Source organism: Egretta garzetta, unplaced genomic scaffold (assembly GCF_000687185.1).
Source record: "Egretta garzetta isolate BGI_Z169 unplaced genomic scaffold, ASM68718v1 scaffold589, whole genome shotgun sequence".
Classification (NCBI taxonomy): Eukaryota; Metazoa; Chordata; class Aves; order Pelecaniformes; family Ardeidae; genus Egretta; species Egretta garzetta.
In genome coordinates, this window is record NW_009266282.1 from 1,566,146 (window position 1) to 1,583,052 (window position 16,907).

Here is a 16,907-nt window from a genome sequence, read left to right on the forward strand (position 1 = left end):
AGCTCTCCAGGCCAACACCCACTGCCCGTCCTGTGGCACAGGCGGCTGCTCCGGACATGGCTGAAGGAGGGTCCCAGGATCCAGCCCCCTCTGCTTGTTGCAAGCCCAGGAGGGCTGGACAAGATGCTCACTCTCCCAGCACCTTGCCCCATTAGGTTAAAATTCCTGCCAACAAAATTTAGATCCTTCATCTATACATTCAGTGGTTTTAAACTGAAAGAGGGTAGGTTTAGACTGGACATAAGGAAGGAATGTTGTACCACTGGGGTGGCGAGACACTGCACAGGTCGCCCAGAGAAGCTGTGGATGCTCCATCACTGGAAGTGTTCAAGGCCAGGTTGGACGGGGCTTTGGGCAACCTGATCCAGTGAAAGATGTCATGGAAATGGATGATCTTAAAGGTCCCTTCCAACCCAAACTGTTCCATGATTCAAGGGCTAACTCTGGGCAACAGCTGACTGACCATGTTTTATGCAGGTTTCCAAAGTGGTGAGGAAACCAGCCCAGCAACCCCGCAGCACGCAAGGGGGCACTTGCTCTTCTCCCTTAGCAGCACGCAAACCCTTCCCTGCAATAAAACTCAGGCCACGTACAACTTCGTGTTTTCAAACCAAGACAACCTACCCTCAGATGTTCCTACAGAAACACATTGTGGCCATCACAGCACCTCTTGGGGATGAACATTGCCACTATGCAGGAGCTCCCCAGCAGTGAAAGCACCCCATGCCACAACCCCATTTTTCCAGCCACCCTTGTGTGTTTTCCCTATTTTTAAGGTAACCTTCAGTGCTCTGGCAGGCAGGCACTAAAACATTAGTTTAGGGGGTTTTAATGCCTTTCAGCCCCCTGGGTCTGACCCAACTGCATTCCTACCTCCAGGCACAGGAGTCAGCCAAGCGATTTTAATGGCAGCATTTTACAGCCTTACCCACTGCGAGCCCCTGGGCAGGGTCCAGGACTGAGCATGCGGTGGCCGGGAGCACACCGCCCACGGCACAACCACCCACCCCATCCCCTCAGGCTGAAGCACATCGCTGCTCACAGGACAAGCCGCGCTGCAGATTGAGGAGCTGGAAACATTAACGCATTTTCACTTCAGCATCAGGAATCCATGGTGATGCTGGCGGGCTTTTGTCACATGCTCTTTTACCATCCTCGCGGAAGCAGCCCCAGCACCACACTGCTAGCAGGCGTGCTGCGCAGCCTTCTCCTGCCACATGTTTTCCTATGCTTTCGGATAACCAGCATGGTCAATCGCGCTGTTCAGAAAGGATTCGCTGCTCATTTGGTGCTCAGCTTACAGCAGCCTGAGAGTCCGTCCACTCCTGCAATAGGAAAACAACAAATTCCATTCCCTAAGACCCCATTCATTAACAGTTTGCTTCAGGGACTCCCCACCATCAGACCCAGCTGCTGAGCTCTGGAAAACCTCATTATTTTACAAAACCCTCTGATAACAAAACCTTTTTTTTTAAATTTATTTTTTTCTGAATATCATTTATTGAGGATTTTTTTGTTCTGTAGCAGATCACAACCCCCCCAACACACACAGACTGTCTACGCCTGACAAGAAGATCCCAGCTTCAGCTGAAAAGCGCTGCTGGGGAAGTAACTAAAACCCTGCAGAAGCATTTGCAGTCTTCTTAACATGTCAGACAACTGGGAATCGGCAAAAAGACTGACACAAAAGCCAGCCATTGTCCGCAATAAATATTAATCAACCTTCTGAAGCTGCCAAGGCTGATGGGAAACATCTTGTGCCAGCTACTCCCAAAGTCCCATCTCTAGTTTGGTCTCACCTGCAGAGCTTTAACTCAGCTCCACCGACCAGCAGACTGCCACTGCGCCTGGGCAGACACTTTTCCTCCACCTCTTTTCTTATTTCAGCCACTGTCATCTCAGGGATTTACCAGAAAGGTCTACAAGTCTAACTACAATCCCACCACAGAGCTCTAGCTTGCAAAAGAGATTTGAAATTCTTGCTTCAAACATCAAGTTTCCTACAGATTTCTATATCCTGTGCTGACAGAAAAATATTAAAGAATAAGTACCTGTTTTCCAACCCTCTCCTAGGGGAGCAATTCCGACACGCCGGCTTCCTCTGCGCTGTAGCACTGGAATGTACGTCCTTCTCAGCTCTTCCAAGACAGAAGAGCATAAGTCTATGGAAAGTTACGGGCAACAAAGGATTTTCTACATAGAGTAGCTCAGAAGAAACGTGTCTGAACAGTGGTCCCAAAGTATACCAAGACAAACCCCAAAGACACCAACTGTTTAAAAAACTTTAACAGTTATCTTCCTAGATATGAGAATTGCTGTAACAAATACGTATGTTGAGTGTAAACTGAAGAAAACTCTGAATGCAAACTGAAAGAAATGCAGAGTTACAAGAGTTCTACAATTCAGATTAATAAGGGGAAAAAAAAAAAAAAAAGGTTTCAATAAAGCTCCCACCTTACTGCGGAGGGTACTTTGAACCAATGTCTGAGCAATGCACAGCCTAAGCCATGGGCAGAAAGATGAATCCTACAGAGCTCACCGAGTCCCAGAGGACAACGTCACGGACCTCTCTGCCTGCTCTGTCCTCTCACAAAGAAGCAGGACCAGAAGCGACCCACAAGAGGACCTGGTGCCCATGCTGCCTGCTCTCAAGATAGAAATTTGAAGTATTCACCTGTAAGCTGATGCCAGCCCTCACTGCCACACAAAGGAACATAAGAAGTCAGGTCTTCATTCAGCAGAAGCTTTAACAAGCACAAATCGAACTGCCAAATCCCACCCAGCTGGTATTTTGTAGCCGTTTAGCAGGCAGCAAACCCCCAGTGCTCCCCACACTCCACCCACCCTTAACGAGTGCTGCTCCCCTACAGGTAAAGCTGAAGGCACGAAGCCACCTCAACGATTCGTGACCTTTGAAAGGTCTTAGCTGAGCCCTCGCTTCACCAGCAGTGTGACAAATGGAGGCTGTCGTAGGAGCGGGATGGACGTGGCTGGTTAGTTGGAAGAAAAAGTGGACAAATTCCCAGTACCAAGATTGATAAAAAAAGCAGGATAACAGTAAAAAACCCTGTATAGCTTTCTTTGTGCCTTTTCACAGAAGTTCATCTGAAAGCCTAAAGCAAGAGACCGGTTCTGATCCATTCGCTGGAAGTCAGAGCAGCGCATTGCTGTTAAGAATAACTTTTTATGTTTCAGTATTAGCTCTAAAATCATAAATGAAACAAATTTTTTAGGTTAAACTTTAGACTGCATTGCTCTGAATAGAGAGCAACCCCATCACAACCGGACCCATCATTTTATAAACCAATCTCAGGAGACGGCACGGCTCAACATTCCAGCAGGGGAACCAGCGTGGGTACCCACAGGCCACAAGGAGATCAGGGGACCATAAGGAGTATGAATGTCCTCCCGCTGTTAATAAAACCACAACTGTAACTACTTGGGCATTTCTTGCCCATTGTTATAAAAACCCTACTTGAACAGAACAGCTCTGTCATGAAAGTTTGGTGCTAACCAGTAACACTCTAAGGCTGACAAGGTTGTTTTGTCCCCAGAAAGCTGAAGGTTTGCATTAAATCTGCTCATATTAAGTAGTGTTTTAACATACACAGTCCAGCTGCACGTGCCCAGGAGACTTCCCACGAGGGAGCAGCTCTCCAGCACTGCCACCGCAGCAAAAGATCAGAGCGGGCAAAGCAAGCGGCATTACACACCTACAGCAAACCAGCCCGCCCAGAGCAGGGCAGGATGCGGACGCTGACTTACTGCACTATCCCAGCACGGGGGCTGCTAAGGACTGTTCACTCTGAACAACAGCAACCCAAGCGAGCAGCACTGCCCGCAGCCCCTCGCTGCTCCATGCGGAGCTGCCGCCCCCTCCTCACCCCTGCCTGCAGCGAGCCCTAAGTCACACCAGAAGTAACCACGCTGCAGGCCTGGGTGCAGATCGGCTGCTTGCTGTAAGGGGCAGGTCATGGCAAACCTCCAACTCCTTAAGCAGTGAAGACGACCCACCACCAAGAGCCACGTGTGATCTAGCAGGCACTAAAGTGTGCGCACAGGGAATTTAGCAATGTTGCACTCTTGGGAAGCTGCCAGCTGCTGTTTCTGACCATTTAACCTTTAAAGCTGACAAATTAAGGGCAAGGGAAACCAAGCACTGCTCAAGGGGGATCACACACCACACCAGCCACGCATAGCACAGGGCTCCCTGCAGCGATGTGCTGAGCACCTGGAGCAGAGCCTGCAACAGGATCTCCCTCGGGCACAGCGGCCACCCAGGGATGGGCAGCGAGTGCCCAGCCCAAGACCAGCCCTGGCCCTCTCCACCTCTCCTGACCAAGCCAATGGTGGTGGGTAACCCCTCTGCCTTTTCCTAGAAGGTTTATATCTGAACCAGTACTGTCACCCCAGAACCAGCATGAGCCATGTTAAGCCTGCACAAAACATTATGGCCACATGGGACATATGGTGGCCAGAGCCAACACCGCTCATTGGCTGCCTTAACTCTCACCCCAGAGAAAATCGACCTGCAATGCTTTGGACTAAGATGCCACATTGTCGCCACTACAGCAGGACTCCCAATTTTTTGCTGAGAAGGTGGGAGCCATTTAATGCCACCTGTGTGTCGGCGATGCCACACTCACCTCTGTTCGTGGCTGATCAAATGCTGCACCAGCACAGCTCGGCTCTGTTCCTGGTGCTGCTGCCCTGCAGGCACCTGGGGAAGGGGGACGCTGGAGGTATCGGCCTGGTCCTGCTGCCCACATTTGCTGCCCCATGCAAGGCTGTCAGCAAACTCGAGAGACAAAGCGAACTCCAAAGTCACCACAAATAACTTCCCACCAGCGGGAACAAAGTAGCCATTTCCTGGGAAGGGTGGCAGAGGCCGGTTCCTTGCCTAGCCCAAGGCATGCCCAGGCAGGAATACCATCACGCCCTGAAACACTGCCAAGAAACAGGCGTTACGGAGGCGGCAGCAGCATGCATGGTGAAGATGACAGATCAACAGCTACAGAGTTGTCACAAAATCACTGCAATCTGGCAACTGAAACAGCATCTCCAGCTAATGACTGAATGTCTTCTGGAAAGCAAAGAGCCCAAACTGTTTTTAAAAAGAGCTCGATAGGCTTATGTATGAGGTAAAAAGGAGTGACTACTGGAGACAAAATATTGAACTTGCAGTAGGATTTCTTGGGCATCCAGCTTGCTAGCATCTCAAGGTGGCAGTGAAGGGCTTACTGTATTCACTGGGCTCCGGCTGATCCTGGCAGAGCGAGTGCAAGCATGCACATACAGAGGGGAGCGCCAGACAGAATTCTCTCATTATGTTTCCATTCTGCGATTAATTTTATTTTAAAGAGATTTCCAAGGGTCTTTGTCCTTCTTTGAGCCCTAACATGGGCCAGAGCATATCGAACTCATCTAAAACAACTGCCACACTTGGGACTGAGCGAACTCCTAGCACATGCTGGTTACCTTGTTCCTCTGAAGCAAAATTACTTCACAGGATCACATGCAAGTTCTGTTCACAGTTATTGTTTCTGCAATATTCAAAGCAACAGGAACAGCCTCTTCCTCCAGCACATCACAGTGGCAGGTTATGGACTTCAACTACAGGTAGAAATTTGGAAGAAACTATTCCTGTGAGACTGCTGCAAATGCAGAGAATGCATTCACCCATGGTGAATGGGGACACCCAGCTTAGTCACCCCGTGGACCTCTCTGGATGTCACACTGACCCAGCAGTTGCTTGTTCTCCTAGCACAAGAGTCAATGAGTCAAGCAGCAGCAGCTCCTGCCAGCTTGGATGAAGACAACCCAACCTTCACCTTCACCAGCTCAGCTGCCGTGGAGCAAACAACATCAGTTTCTAAACCCACATCTCCTGAACACGATGCCCAAAGGAACAGCAAGATTTTGACCCCTGTGTTATTACATCTGCAGTTTGGTGCACCACTCCACAGTGTGGACAATCAACCAGTTGAAGAACATCGCGACAGAGCATTCGTTGTGTTTGGTTTGGGTCTCAATGACTCAGGACGCGCCAGCACAGAATTACTCTGAGGACATGGACGCTAGGCAGTCAGAGCTTTGCTGCCAAAGAAGTCAGAGTATTAATCAGATTCGAGAGGAAAACCCAACACAAACCTTCCCAGAAAGCTTCTATTTACTAAATGGAAATAGCACCGTGGACAAGTGGCTCCTGGACTCCATCCCAGGTGCTGTGAGAGCAGCACAGTCCCCTGGCATGAGGCAGGGTGCAGCTCAGACCTTTGGCAGCTCAGCGATGAAGCAGGTTCCCTGCTGCCAGTTCAGTTACGGGCTCCCGTTCAAGCCAGTTGTGACTAAGACCAGTCTATATTAAAGCAAATGACCAGCCCCAGAAACGTTCCGTGTCTTTGCTGAAATAAACCCTGTATTCAGACATTCTTCATTTACAATTTATTTTTGTAGGGCAAAAAAAAAAGTACCCGTACTGACAAATCAGACGGAATTTCCAGTGCTAGTCACAGAAGATCCCAAATCACGTCCCTGATGGGGAAACCAGCCGAACCCTCCCGTGCGAGCGTGCAGACGGACACACGTAGGCCAAAGACACCAGCTCCCACCACTCCTGTCTCAACCTTCACCACTTCCACGCTTGCTGAGAAGATCCTTCTCCCATTTGCTCAGGCGCAGTCCTCGTGGGCAGGATCAGCAGGGGTGAGGCCAGGGGAACAGGCCAGAGAGTAAATTCCTGTTCTCAGCCCCGAGGATGCCCAGCACTGATGCACAGTGGCAAAGCTTAACCTGCAGGAAGCGTATTTGGCCGTGAGTCTAGCATAACCAACTGGGCAGATAAGCTCCAGGAAAAAAAAAACAAAAGAGATAAACCATTTAGAAACATATTTCAAAATAGATTTTGCATTTCCAGGAGAACATTGGCAGGCTTGTTCAGGTATTCAACAACACGTGCCTCCAGTGCAGCAAGAACTCAACTGCCACGCTGCTTCCTAAAGCAGCACATCTCCAAACCTTGACATCCAACCCCATCATCTTCCAGTAGAAGTCTCAGCTCATTCACAACTTCCTTGCATAAACTTGCACACATACTTACACCATACGGTCACACTTCCTAGTTACAACAGTTGACCTCTACTTTTCCCCAAATCAGCACGAAAACCAGCTTTAAAAAGCAGACATCCAAACCCCCCAGTTTCCACATGCTGACTGTTCCTGCTACCCCAAGGCAAAAAGTACCATGTAAAAAGGACAAAGCTCCCGTGTCCATCCGCAACTCTAGGCCGCCGGCCCTGGCCAGCCCTACAGAGCGGGTCTGATCTTCCTCCCCCCTGCCCATCCACGTTTCTGAGTGGGGCAGGAGGAAAGAAGAGGACATCAGAAGTAGGGCGAGGTTTCCAGCATTTGGCGCAAGACCAAGTCCCGAACTGACACTGTTCAGCTGGGGAACTGGTCTTTACGGGAAAACTCGGACATGGTCCCATCGCTCCCCAGAAGGGATTTCCAAACGCAGTGCTTTTATTTTAGTCCATAACCCCTCCCAGGTCAAAGCAACACAGCCGTGTGTTTTTAAAGGAAACTGTTTTATCTCTGTCCACAAACCTCTTCAAAGTACAAAGACTTTACTCTCTTGTCCAAAAGCAAAGCTATGGCTAATTCAGTTCAGGGAACTGCTTCCAGAGAATTAGGTCCAAAGCAAACCTTAAAACCCTCTTGGTCCATCGAGAAAAAGCCCAGACAAAGACTGAAAAAAGGACCAGCTCCCTTTCAACTCAGCTCTGCCTGCTCCCCGCAGCTGTCCTCACCCACAGGGCATCTCCTGAAGCCCCTCAGAAAGATCAGATAAATTATTCAAAACACAGACTAATTCCTGGCGCTTGGACTCTTTGTTCACTCCAGGATCAGTGAGAGCCGTCTGCTTCCTGGAGGGCTCGCTCTGCCTCCAGTAAAGGGCAAACACAAAGGCTTCGATTTGCAGAAGAGGAAATCAATTTAGCAGCTAATAAATACGCAATTTGTGCAATATACATACTCTCTGTCTCCCTTGATGCTCATACAAAAGTTAATGGGCCATACCCTGCTAAGCTCGAAGTTACTGCAGGTGTTCACATGAACGGCAGTTTAGCTCATTTGAGAGCAGGACCAGGAGGGAGACAGGGAGCGGATGCCTGGCAACACCATGTGGTATTTCCTCACAAACAGCAGTAGCAGAGATCCCTCCACGGATGGCTACAGCCCGAGCAGCCAAGGTCACACATTTTGGAAGATGCTCTGCAGCATCACATGACAGTCCTGACACGAATCCAGGCCAACGATAGCTCACACACCCCGCGCAGGGTCTGCGCAGGCACGGAGCATGCATCCAGCGGGCACCAAGAGCTCCTCAAGGACTGCTGCTTACCCATAGTTCGGTCTCCTTCAAAAATTCACAGACCCTGCGCTCAGGAACTTAAATAAACCTATGACATCCAATAAAAGTCATGCTTGCACCTTTCCACTGAACCATGGGGAGGCACAAACACACTGCAGCTGCACAAACTGCAGAACTTGTCTTGAAGCAGTCGCCACCTAAGTAGACCAAGGAATGCACATCATGGATATCGTAGAGATCCAAGGCCTGCCCTCAAACAAAAGGAATCCCAGTAAGATTGCAGATGCCCACAAGAGACAGCTTAACCTAACTTAAAATAAAGCAGAGTGAGAAGTTTAAAACCGCAGTCAGCAACGCAGCCCGTCCAGAATGCCGTCTCCTGATCACAGATGCTCAGGCTGACAGAAAGCTTTGCTGCCGTGGCTGAGGCACAGCAAACACTGAGGCAGAGCAAGTTTTCAATTCTCCCTTCCCCTCTTTTTGTCATTTCCAAATGTATTTGGCTGCCAAAGTTTACCAGTCGTCTTTTATATCTTTTGGTTTACAATGAATCCCTCCCATCCTCTGGGTGCTCCCAGTTTCCCATATTAAATCACATGAATTAAGTTAAAGCCTGCAAATCTCCCTGCAGTCTGCCCTCTCCTTCAACCTCAAGAAGAATCTCGGAACAAAGACCAACCCAGTCAGGCACAGTTACTAAGAGGTAAAAACACTGGGATTAAAGGCAGACAGTAAGCTAATTAGCTCCAATATGGTGCTCTTCTAACCAACTTGTACACCAGAGTACTGATCTCTTACACTTGCAGCTTGCCAGCACAATGCAGCTGGGGAAATTTGCTTGATCCCTGACAAGCAAACACAAACATGCACAAAAAAAACCCCCAAACTACAGAAAAATAGGAGCCAGATGAACTAACTGCATCCACTGCCCGCACCAGCAATACACTCAGGAAAGACAGCAGCTGGGGAGGCCACACGAATTATTTTGGCAGCGGGGCCGTCTGGCAGCAGAGAGGCTCCTGGGTGAGTCAGAAGCATCGGGCTGTCCCACGGCCGCACAGCCCTGCCCTGCCAGCGACGCGAGCTATGACGGCTGCTGGGCCGTGGACGCTGACACAGCGCCAGCGCTCAACCTCAGCTTGCAACGGGACCTGCTTCCAGATGTGAGCAACTGACTTAGGCTTAGATTAGTTTAGTGGGCATGGGATTCGGGATGAACACACGTCCAGCGTGCCGTACAGGCAGGGTTTGACAAGTGACGGAGCCAAGCCGCCATGCTCTCCGCCTGCCCAGGGAAGGTTGGTTTCCCCCCCTCCTGCCAGCCCCAGCAGCATCATCCAACCCCCTCACCAGCACTGCAGCTCAGGGGTCCTGAGCCAGGACCGGTCAGGGTGAAGGCACCAACACAGCCTCAACAAGGGAGATGCCTACAAGGTGAACAGATAGATGGGCTGTGCGTGTTAAAGGCACAGGGCAGTGCTTGCGGTCAACACAAAACTCATAACACAGGAATTGAGAGGCTGCCACATGCTGTGCCACGTGCAGCACCAGCTTTCCAAGCATCATGCATGCAGTTTGTACAAGTCCACCTAGCAAACCTCAGCAAGAGATTCGTAACATTGAGAACTTGTCCAACAAGTCAGCAATGGTATAAGTAGGTGGAACAGGGATATAAACCAGGGTGCAGAGTCACAGCAAAAATCACTCTGTCTTGTTCAGACAACCAGAAGAACCCAGAGTAAAAACCAAAGAGGGCTTCAAGGCTCCACAAATCCTTCCCACGACCTCGTCCCAGAAGAAAGAGAGGAAACACACCCTCCTTGCAATTCCATGCTCTACGGACAATGACTTAACCCCTAGGCACCTTCAGAATAACTTACAGCACTTTCTTTCTCATTGATTTTGATAATTACATATTTTTCTATTTTAGCAGTCACCCTAAACATCCAAGTCAGTTGCCTGCTGAGAGGGGTGAGCCTCCCGGCTTTTGTTTCAGATACCCCCCCAAACAGAAGGGCTGTCATCGCCAAGAGTGGCACTTGCATGTGAAGGGGTAACCAACAGGCATTAGCTATTCCACTGTCAAAGCCTAGAAGAGACAGAGCAGTCAAGTTATCTACGAGCTGAACTGAAGAAATACAGGTGAAGTGTTTCTCACTAGGGATTTACCACGCATCAGCTACTGCACGTTAATTAATCCAGCTACAGCAACACACCTTTTTAAAGGGAAGAGATTTTTCAGTGCCCAACAGGCACTGCACTGTCATTTACCCACCACTCACATGCTGCTTCTGCAATCAAACAAGCCTGCAAGATAAAAAGAAATCCGAGGATCCAGAAGACAGAAGCCCTTCGCAGGGAACACCAGCAGACAGGGATAACACGGTGCAGGATTTGCATTACTGAAGACCCTGGCCAAGTGAGCAGCACAGCAACTGCACGGGGAGATTGCTGGAGACTGCTCCTCTGCAACCAATAACCAGAAACCGACCAAACCAATATAAAAAACCCAAACAAACCAGCTTTAAAATGCAGTAACTACTGGACCAGCTGACTTAAAGACACAGACTCTCCTGAACTGGTGTCTTTACAGGGACTGCGTTTCTTGTTGTAGAAGAGCTCTTAGAGCCCAACCATAAGTGACCAGGATCAACACAGGAATCCCCAAAACATTTGTCCATCTCTCCAAAGCAGGAGGCCATATCATACAATAAAATCACAGAATCATAAAATCGTTTAGGTTGGAAAAGCCCTTTAAAATCATCAAGCCCAACCATTCCCTTAACCCTGCCATCCCACCACTAAACCCTGGCCCTAAGCACCTTGTCCGCCCGTCTTTTAAATACACCCAGGGATGGGGACTCGACCCCTTCCCTGGGCAGCCCCTTCCAGTGCTTGACAGCCCTTTTGGGGAAGGAATTTTTCCCAGTGTCCAACCTAAACCTGCCCTGGCACAACTTGAGGCCATTTCCCCTTGTCCCATCGCCCGTTCCCTGGGTCCCAGCTTTGTTGCCCTTCTCTGGACAAGCTCTAGCAACATCAAATTGCCATGGCAGAGTCCATGCCCCAATGTGACAAGCCCAAAACCACGATGAAAAGGTTCAATTGCCCAAATCAGCCAGGTTTCTTCACCCTGCTGCTGCAGCCCAGCAGTTCCCACCTCCCCAAGCGGGACACCGGTGTCTCAGCAGAGAGCAGAAGGCAACAAACCCATACACATCTAAGGAGGCATCTGTGTCTTTGGTGAATACAGTGCAGTCCATTTTAAATAAGGTACACGAGATCTGGGAACATGGCCAGCTTTTGAAAGGTGCTGGTTCAGATCGGCGCACTCCAGCCTTGGAGAGGATGCCCGAAGCATCACGTCCATTCAGATTTCTGTACCTTCTTTATAAACATCACTTCAGTGAAACTTGGACGGACGTCTGCTGCCAGCCCCTGCCCTGCAGGGCAGACACTGCACAAACACCCTGTGCTGTCCACTTTCTCTCGTGCACTGTTTCTTTCCAGCCTCCACAGGCCTTCCCATTGGGAAGCAGACCTCCGTTTTTCTTTCAACTCATGTAAAATCTTATCAAACCTCAATCCAACAGAAGACACCTGACTTCAAAGGCAGCGATCACGTCCCAGCTATACAATGCTAACAAGGTGGTTATGTTCGTTTGATACACGCAGAGCTTGATGTGGTTACACAAAACTCCTGTAAGTAATGCTTCACTCATACACGCCGGGACTAGGAACACATCCCATTTGGGGAACTCCTCAACAAAATCAAGGTTGGAAAGTACGTATTTTCTCTTTTTTTTTTATTCCGTCCTCACAAAACTCATCTTTCTCTCGCTGGATGGCCCTCGTTTTGACAGGTAACAGTGCGATTTCCACTCCTGTCGGCTCCGTCAAATCAGCCTAAAATAACTGAAAAAGCTCCCCAGCATCCGATAAGACTAACTGGTATTTTTGGGCTGCCCCTTTACCAAGAAAACAGACATATTAAGAAAGTCAGTTGATTACAAGTAAATGAAAATGGAAAAACACAGCTTACATATAAAAACAGTCCTACAGGCAGAGGTATACACAGACTCAAACACAAAGCAGATATGGTCAGCCAGATCCTGGCAGAGATGCTGTACAGGAATAAACTGGTAGGCACAACCAAACTGAAACACACTGGTTTGCTCACCGCACAACTATCTTTACCTTCCATAATAATTGCAAACGCATCCCAGTAGATGTACACCCATCAATCTGACAAATCTGCTGGCATACGTTAACATGCACCAGCTTTATAACTCCACTGCGGGCAAGGTAAGTGCAGTCAACTCCTGATTTTATTCAATCAGTTCCCTCCTGCTAAAGATACAACTCACTTGCCTACACTAGAATAAGAACAGGTAATTAATACACCATGACAGATAACACTTATTTTAGTACCTACTGAGGACAAGGATTAATTCTCCCCTCCAGTCTCCCCTTTTCTTATCTTGTCCTTTTCCATCTTCCTTGTTTTCTTATCTACATCATATGTGTCATTTCAGCTGGCCATTCATATGCTGCTTCATACCTAACCTGCTGCTCGCTTTGCTTCAGAACCCCTCCACCTCTCCACTGCCTTCTTGTTCCCCAAATCCCCTCTCTGAGGTTCCCAAAGCAAACTGCCACCTTTCCCAGGGCTCCTCTTACTTTCTCCATCCATTATGCCCCTCTGCTCAGAGAGGTAAGTCCACCTGCGAGCCTTCTGACAGTGCCCACACTGTGCCCCAGCAGATCCAACATCTCAACATCGAGGCATCAACATCTTGTCCCTCTCCTCCGCCGGGCCTGGGTCCAGGAGCACTTTCAGCAGCGGGGAGCAGAGCTGCTCAGGTCACTCCTTGCACTCACAAAGGCAGCAACACGAAGAGGAAGAGGATACAGGAGTCACGGCATCTATCACCAAATTCCCATACCGAGGATTGCACCATTACAGTGATACTCGCAAACGGTTTCAAATAAATATTTTGGTTTTGACAGCGCTGTCTGAAGTCCCTACGATTACCCCAAAGACACAGCGTAGACTGCATACTGACACCATTCATCTGACCAAGTCCATCGCAGGGCTCACCAATTCCGCCATCTGCCAAACATGAATGGCTCCTGACCTCTCAAAAAGCCTCCCAGCAGCTCTTTTTCGCCAGGCAGAGCACGGTACAGGGCAGAGCTTCCTCGTACATCGGCAGAAACATCCTGAATGGCACCCAAGGGCGAGAGCGGGGCTCTAGTTTGGCTCCTTATGCACTCAGGTACCCCTTGGCAACCTCCCTGCCCAGGACCTCACCTCATTCCCACAGGACTCTCTAACCAGATATGGACCTCCTCTGATATTTGCTAAAAGCAGAAAGGTTATGGCTGGAGTGGGGTAGAGAGGGCAAAGGCCTCAATGGGGGAACAGACAGGACCACAAATTTGAAGGGAACAAAGAATCCCAAAATCCAGCTGAACGGGTTGGGAATTCCCACCCAACACCTCTGAACCATCATGTACGCTCTGAAAAGACTCATACAGTACATGTGCCTTGCTTCCAACAGAAAGCAGCAAGTACCTTGAGAAGTCCCAGTTGCCTCCAGTCTTGCCAAATGTCGAATGCAGGAGCTGAATCTGTAACAGGCAGCAGTCCCAGCTCCTGCTTGGCACAGGAGGTAGGATGAGTGACTCCACAGGTTGCAATTAGAATCAAAATTCTTCCTCTGCCTTGGAATTAATTATATTTCTAGATTTCACACCACCATTCTCCAAATGATAATTTTCTACATCATGCCAGCAGTAAAGACTATCACTAATTTTGGCAACGACAGAAAGGCAAAATTGCTCCAATTACAGTTTGGGTGTTGTTTTTCCTTAAATCATTGTCAAAGTAGAATATCCTACTTCCCGCAGAATCTCTGTTTTCTCCACAAAATGCCCAGGACACTAAATACGCAGGACTGCTCCTGTACTGGTAACATTACACGCTAACTACAACCATTCTTCACACCAGCAGCCACCGGCATACAGATAGACTTCAGCCTGCATGTCACAAACAAAAATTGCCATTTCAAAAATTACGAAACAGGATCTATTTTCAATACTTAGAATTCCAGCTCTCCCTCATCTCTGAGCTGTCAACCGTGCCTTGAACACGGCACCACCAACCGCGCTGGCCAAGATGACCCTTTGGGAAGAAATGAAGCTCCCAGGTTCATGGGCAATTAGCCAGGAAAAGACACAAGCATGAAGCTGCGGCACACGGAACACGAAGGGTGAGAAGACCTGAAGCAACCCCGTGCCCGATGACAAAGCCTGAGGGCCGTGGCTGCACAGCAAGCCCAGCGTGAGGACAGCTGGTGTCCCTTTGTCTCAGTGTTGTCACCTGGAGGGGCTTTAGCCTGTGCACATCAAAAATACCATAGGACATCAAATTAAAAACAAACCAGCGTGGCCTGTGGAGACCTTTTAGATCTGCTGCCCCAGCTCCAGACATCAACGTGATGGGCCTCAATGTCCATGAAGATTTCTCCACCACACCACAGTCCCCTGCGCCTTCTCCCCACCCCCAGCCCCTGCCAAACTCCCTGACAGCAGACAGCCCTTACAAAACCACCAGCCCTCGTATCAGAACAGAAACCCCTGGCGAGAGGCTCCCACCTGAGGCCAGCTTGCCCAAGCACGTGTCCTCCAGACACAGCCTTCAAAAGCAAAGGATTGGTGTCCAGAGGAACACTGCCACAGCCCGGCCAAAGCCGTGAGAGCCCTCCCACCCTCTCCCTCACAGCAGCAATTGCACAAGCCGGGTCACAGAGTGGTTCTGGCTGAAAATTAACTGAGCAAAACTTTTTTTTTTAAAAACTATAATTACTTGTTTCCAGCTTAATGACTTCCCCGCTCCACCTCGCCATACTGCTTAAGCCAATTAAATCAACGCTGACGCAGTCCTACCTACTTTTCTCCCCACCCAGTAATGTATTCCCGCACCTCCCCTGCACCAGTGCTCACCAGACACCACCACAAGCAAACACTGGGCGTCCGTCACCACTCCTGGGTGGGTTTGCTTTGCAGCAGCTCAGCTTGCCTTGGCGTCAGCAGGGAGCCAGCGCTAGTGGGACATGAGCCTGGGGCAAGGCCACAGTGCAGCGGTGGGAGCAGTGGGACCTGCCACAACAAGCTGCAGACCACCTGCAGGCACGGTCAGCCCCTTCCCATCCCACCCACAGCTCCCTCAGCTTCGCACAGGTGGTGCACAATGGCAGAGGTTTGTCCTCCTGGGATGGAGTTTCTTGCTGGCTCCAGGAACCTGCCTTCACCTCCACTGCCACAGCAACCTGCTCCTCCAGAGTGCACCCAGGATCCTATGCTCAGCTCCTCCCCAAGGACCTGAACACTCATCGGTCACCTTAAAAAAAACCCAAACAACCCTAACACCAGCTTTCACCACAAAAACTTGCATATCATCAAACCAGCCCAGGCATCCTGAATTCATATTTAAATAGCTGCTTTAAACCAAATACAAAGGAAACAACCTCCAGTCCTCCACCTGGAGAAAGAATGCAGATGCTCTATTATAGCAAACTTACAGGCCATCCCAGGTTCTCCAGTCAGGGTGCAAAACCAACTCTCAGCCCTGAAAATACACGGAATTTGGGGGAACGATTCATAAATATGAAAACCAGGGGTCAGGTGGGAATACAAGGGGCAGCATGGAGAGCTGTAACTGCACTGCAATGAGGCTATTTCTTGTTTTATCACAACCACTTTGGCATATCGTGGTCAAGTTTTTAATCTGTGCACTTAATTTACATGGCTTGGGATTCTGGTTTCTGACAGGCGTTGTAAGGATGGGCAATACCAGGGCCCAGCAGGTGCCTGCTCCTTCATCAAGCAAGCATGGGAGTTTCACAGGGAGAAGCTGCAAACAGCAAAAATTCACCTTTCTGTTCCAAGTGTACCAAACTCTTTAGTTTATAGCATCGGTTCTCTGCCCGAACAGGTCCTCATCAGCCTCAGTGCAGTCTGTCCTAGCAGGGCAAAACACAGAGTACAGCAAACATTAGTTGCTGAGAGCACCTGCCCCTCTCTCAGGACAACCTTTCCTTGTTCTATTGAAGAATAAAGAGTTCTCAAAACAGGGCAAACAGCTGCTTTAGTATCATCATCCCTGGGTTAAAATAATAATAAAAAAAAAAAAAACCAAGACTGCACCGCCTCAGCCTAACAAAGCCTAAGATGTTGCTCAAGCGAGAGTGTTCTTCAGTGCTCTAACTTTAAAGGAAAAACTCGAAAGGTGTTTGCTGCAGCTTTTCTGAATAATAAATATCCACCGTTTTTGCAAGAGTGCTCAACCATCAACAAGTGCCATCGAGAACCCTGGCAACGTGACCCTACTGAAACACCGTAAATTAACATCAGAATTAAGCAAGGCTGAGCCAGACGTTCACCGTTGGGCTGGTTTTACTTCAACATCTGCTTTGAGAAGAATCCACAGCCTGGAGGAGAGGGCCGGGGGAGAGCGGCCGCTGCGGGC

The 16,907-nt window shown here is 49.3% G+C and overlaps 1 protein-coding gene across 1 annotated transcript in view; it reads right to left on the bottom strand.

Annotated features, from left to right (window-relative positions):
* Window positions 1-14,913, bottom strand: part of MAP2K4 (mitogen-activated protein kinase kinase 4) — a 93,904-nt gene extending 78,991 nt beyond the window's left edge. Inside the window, exon 1 of the mRNA XM_009647254.2 lies at window positions 13,055-14,913. Within this exon, the coding sequence (XP_009645549.2) occupies window positions 13,055-13,067 (13 nt within the window). The 5' untranslated portion in view covers window positions 13,068-14,913. The remainder of the gene's footprint in view (window positions 1-13,054) is intronic.
* Between the last annotated feature and the right edge of the window lie 1,994 nt (window positions 14,914-16,907).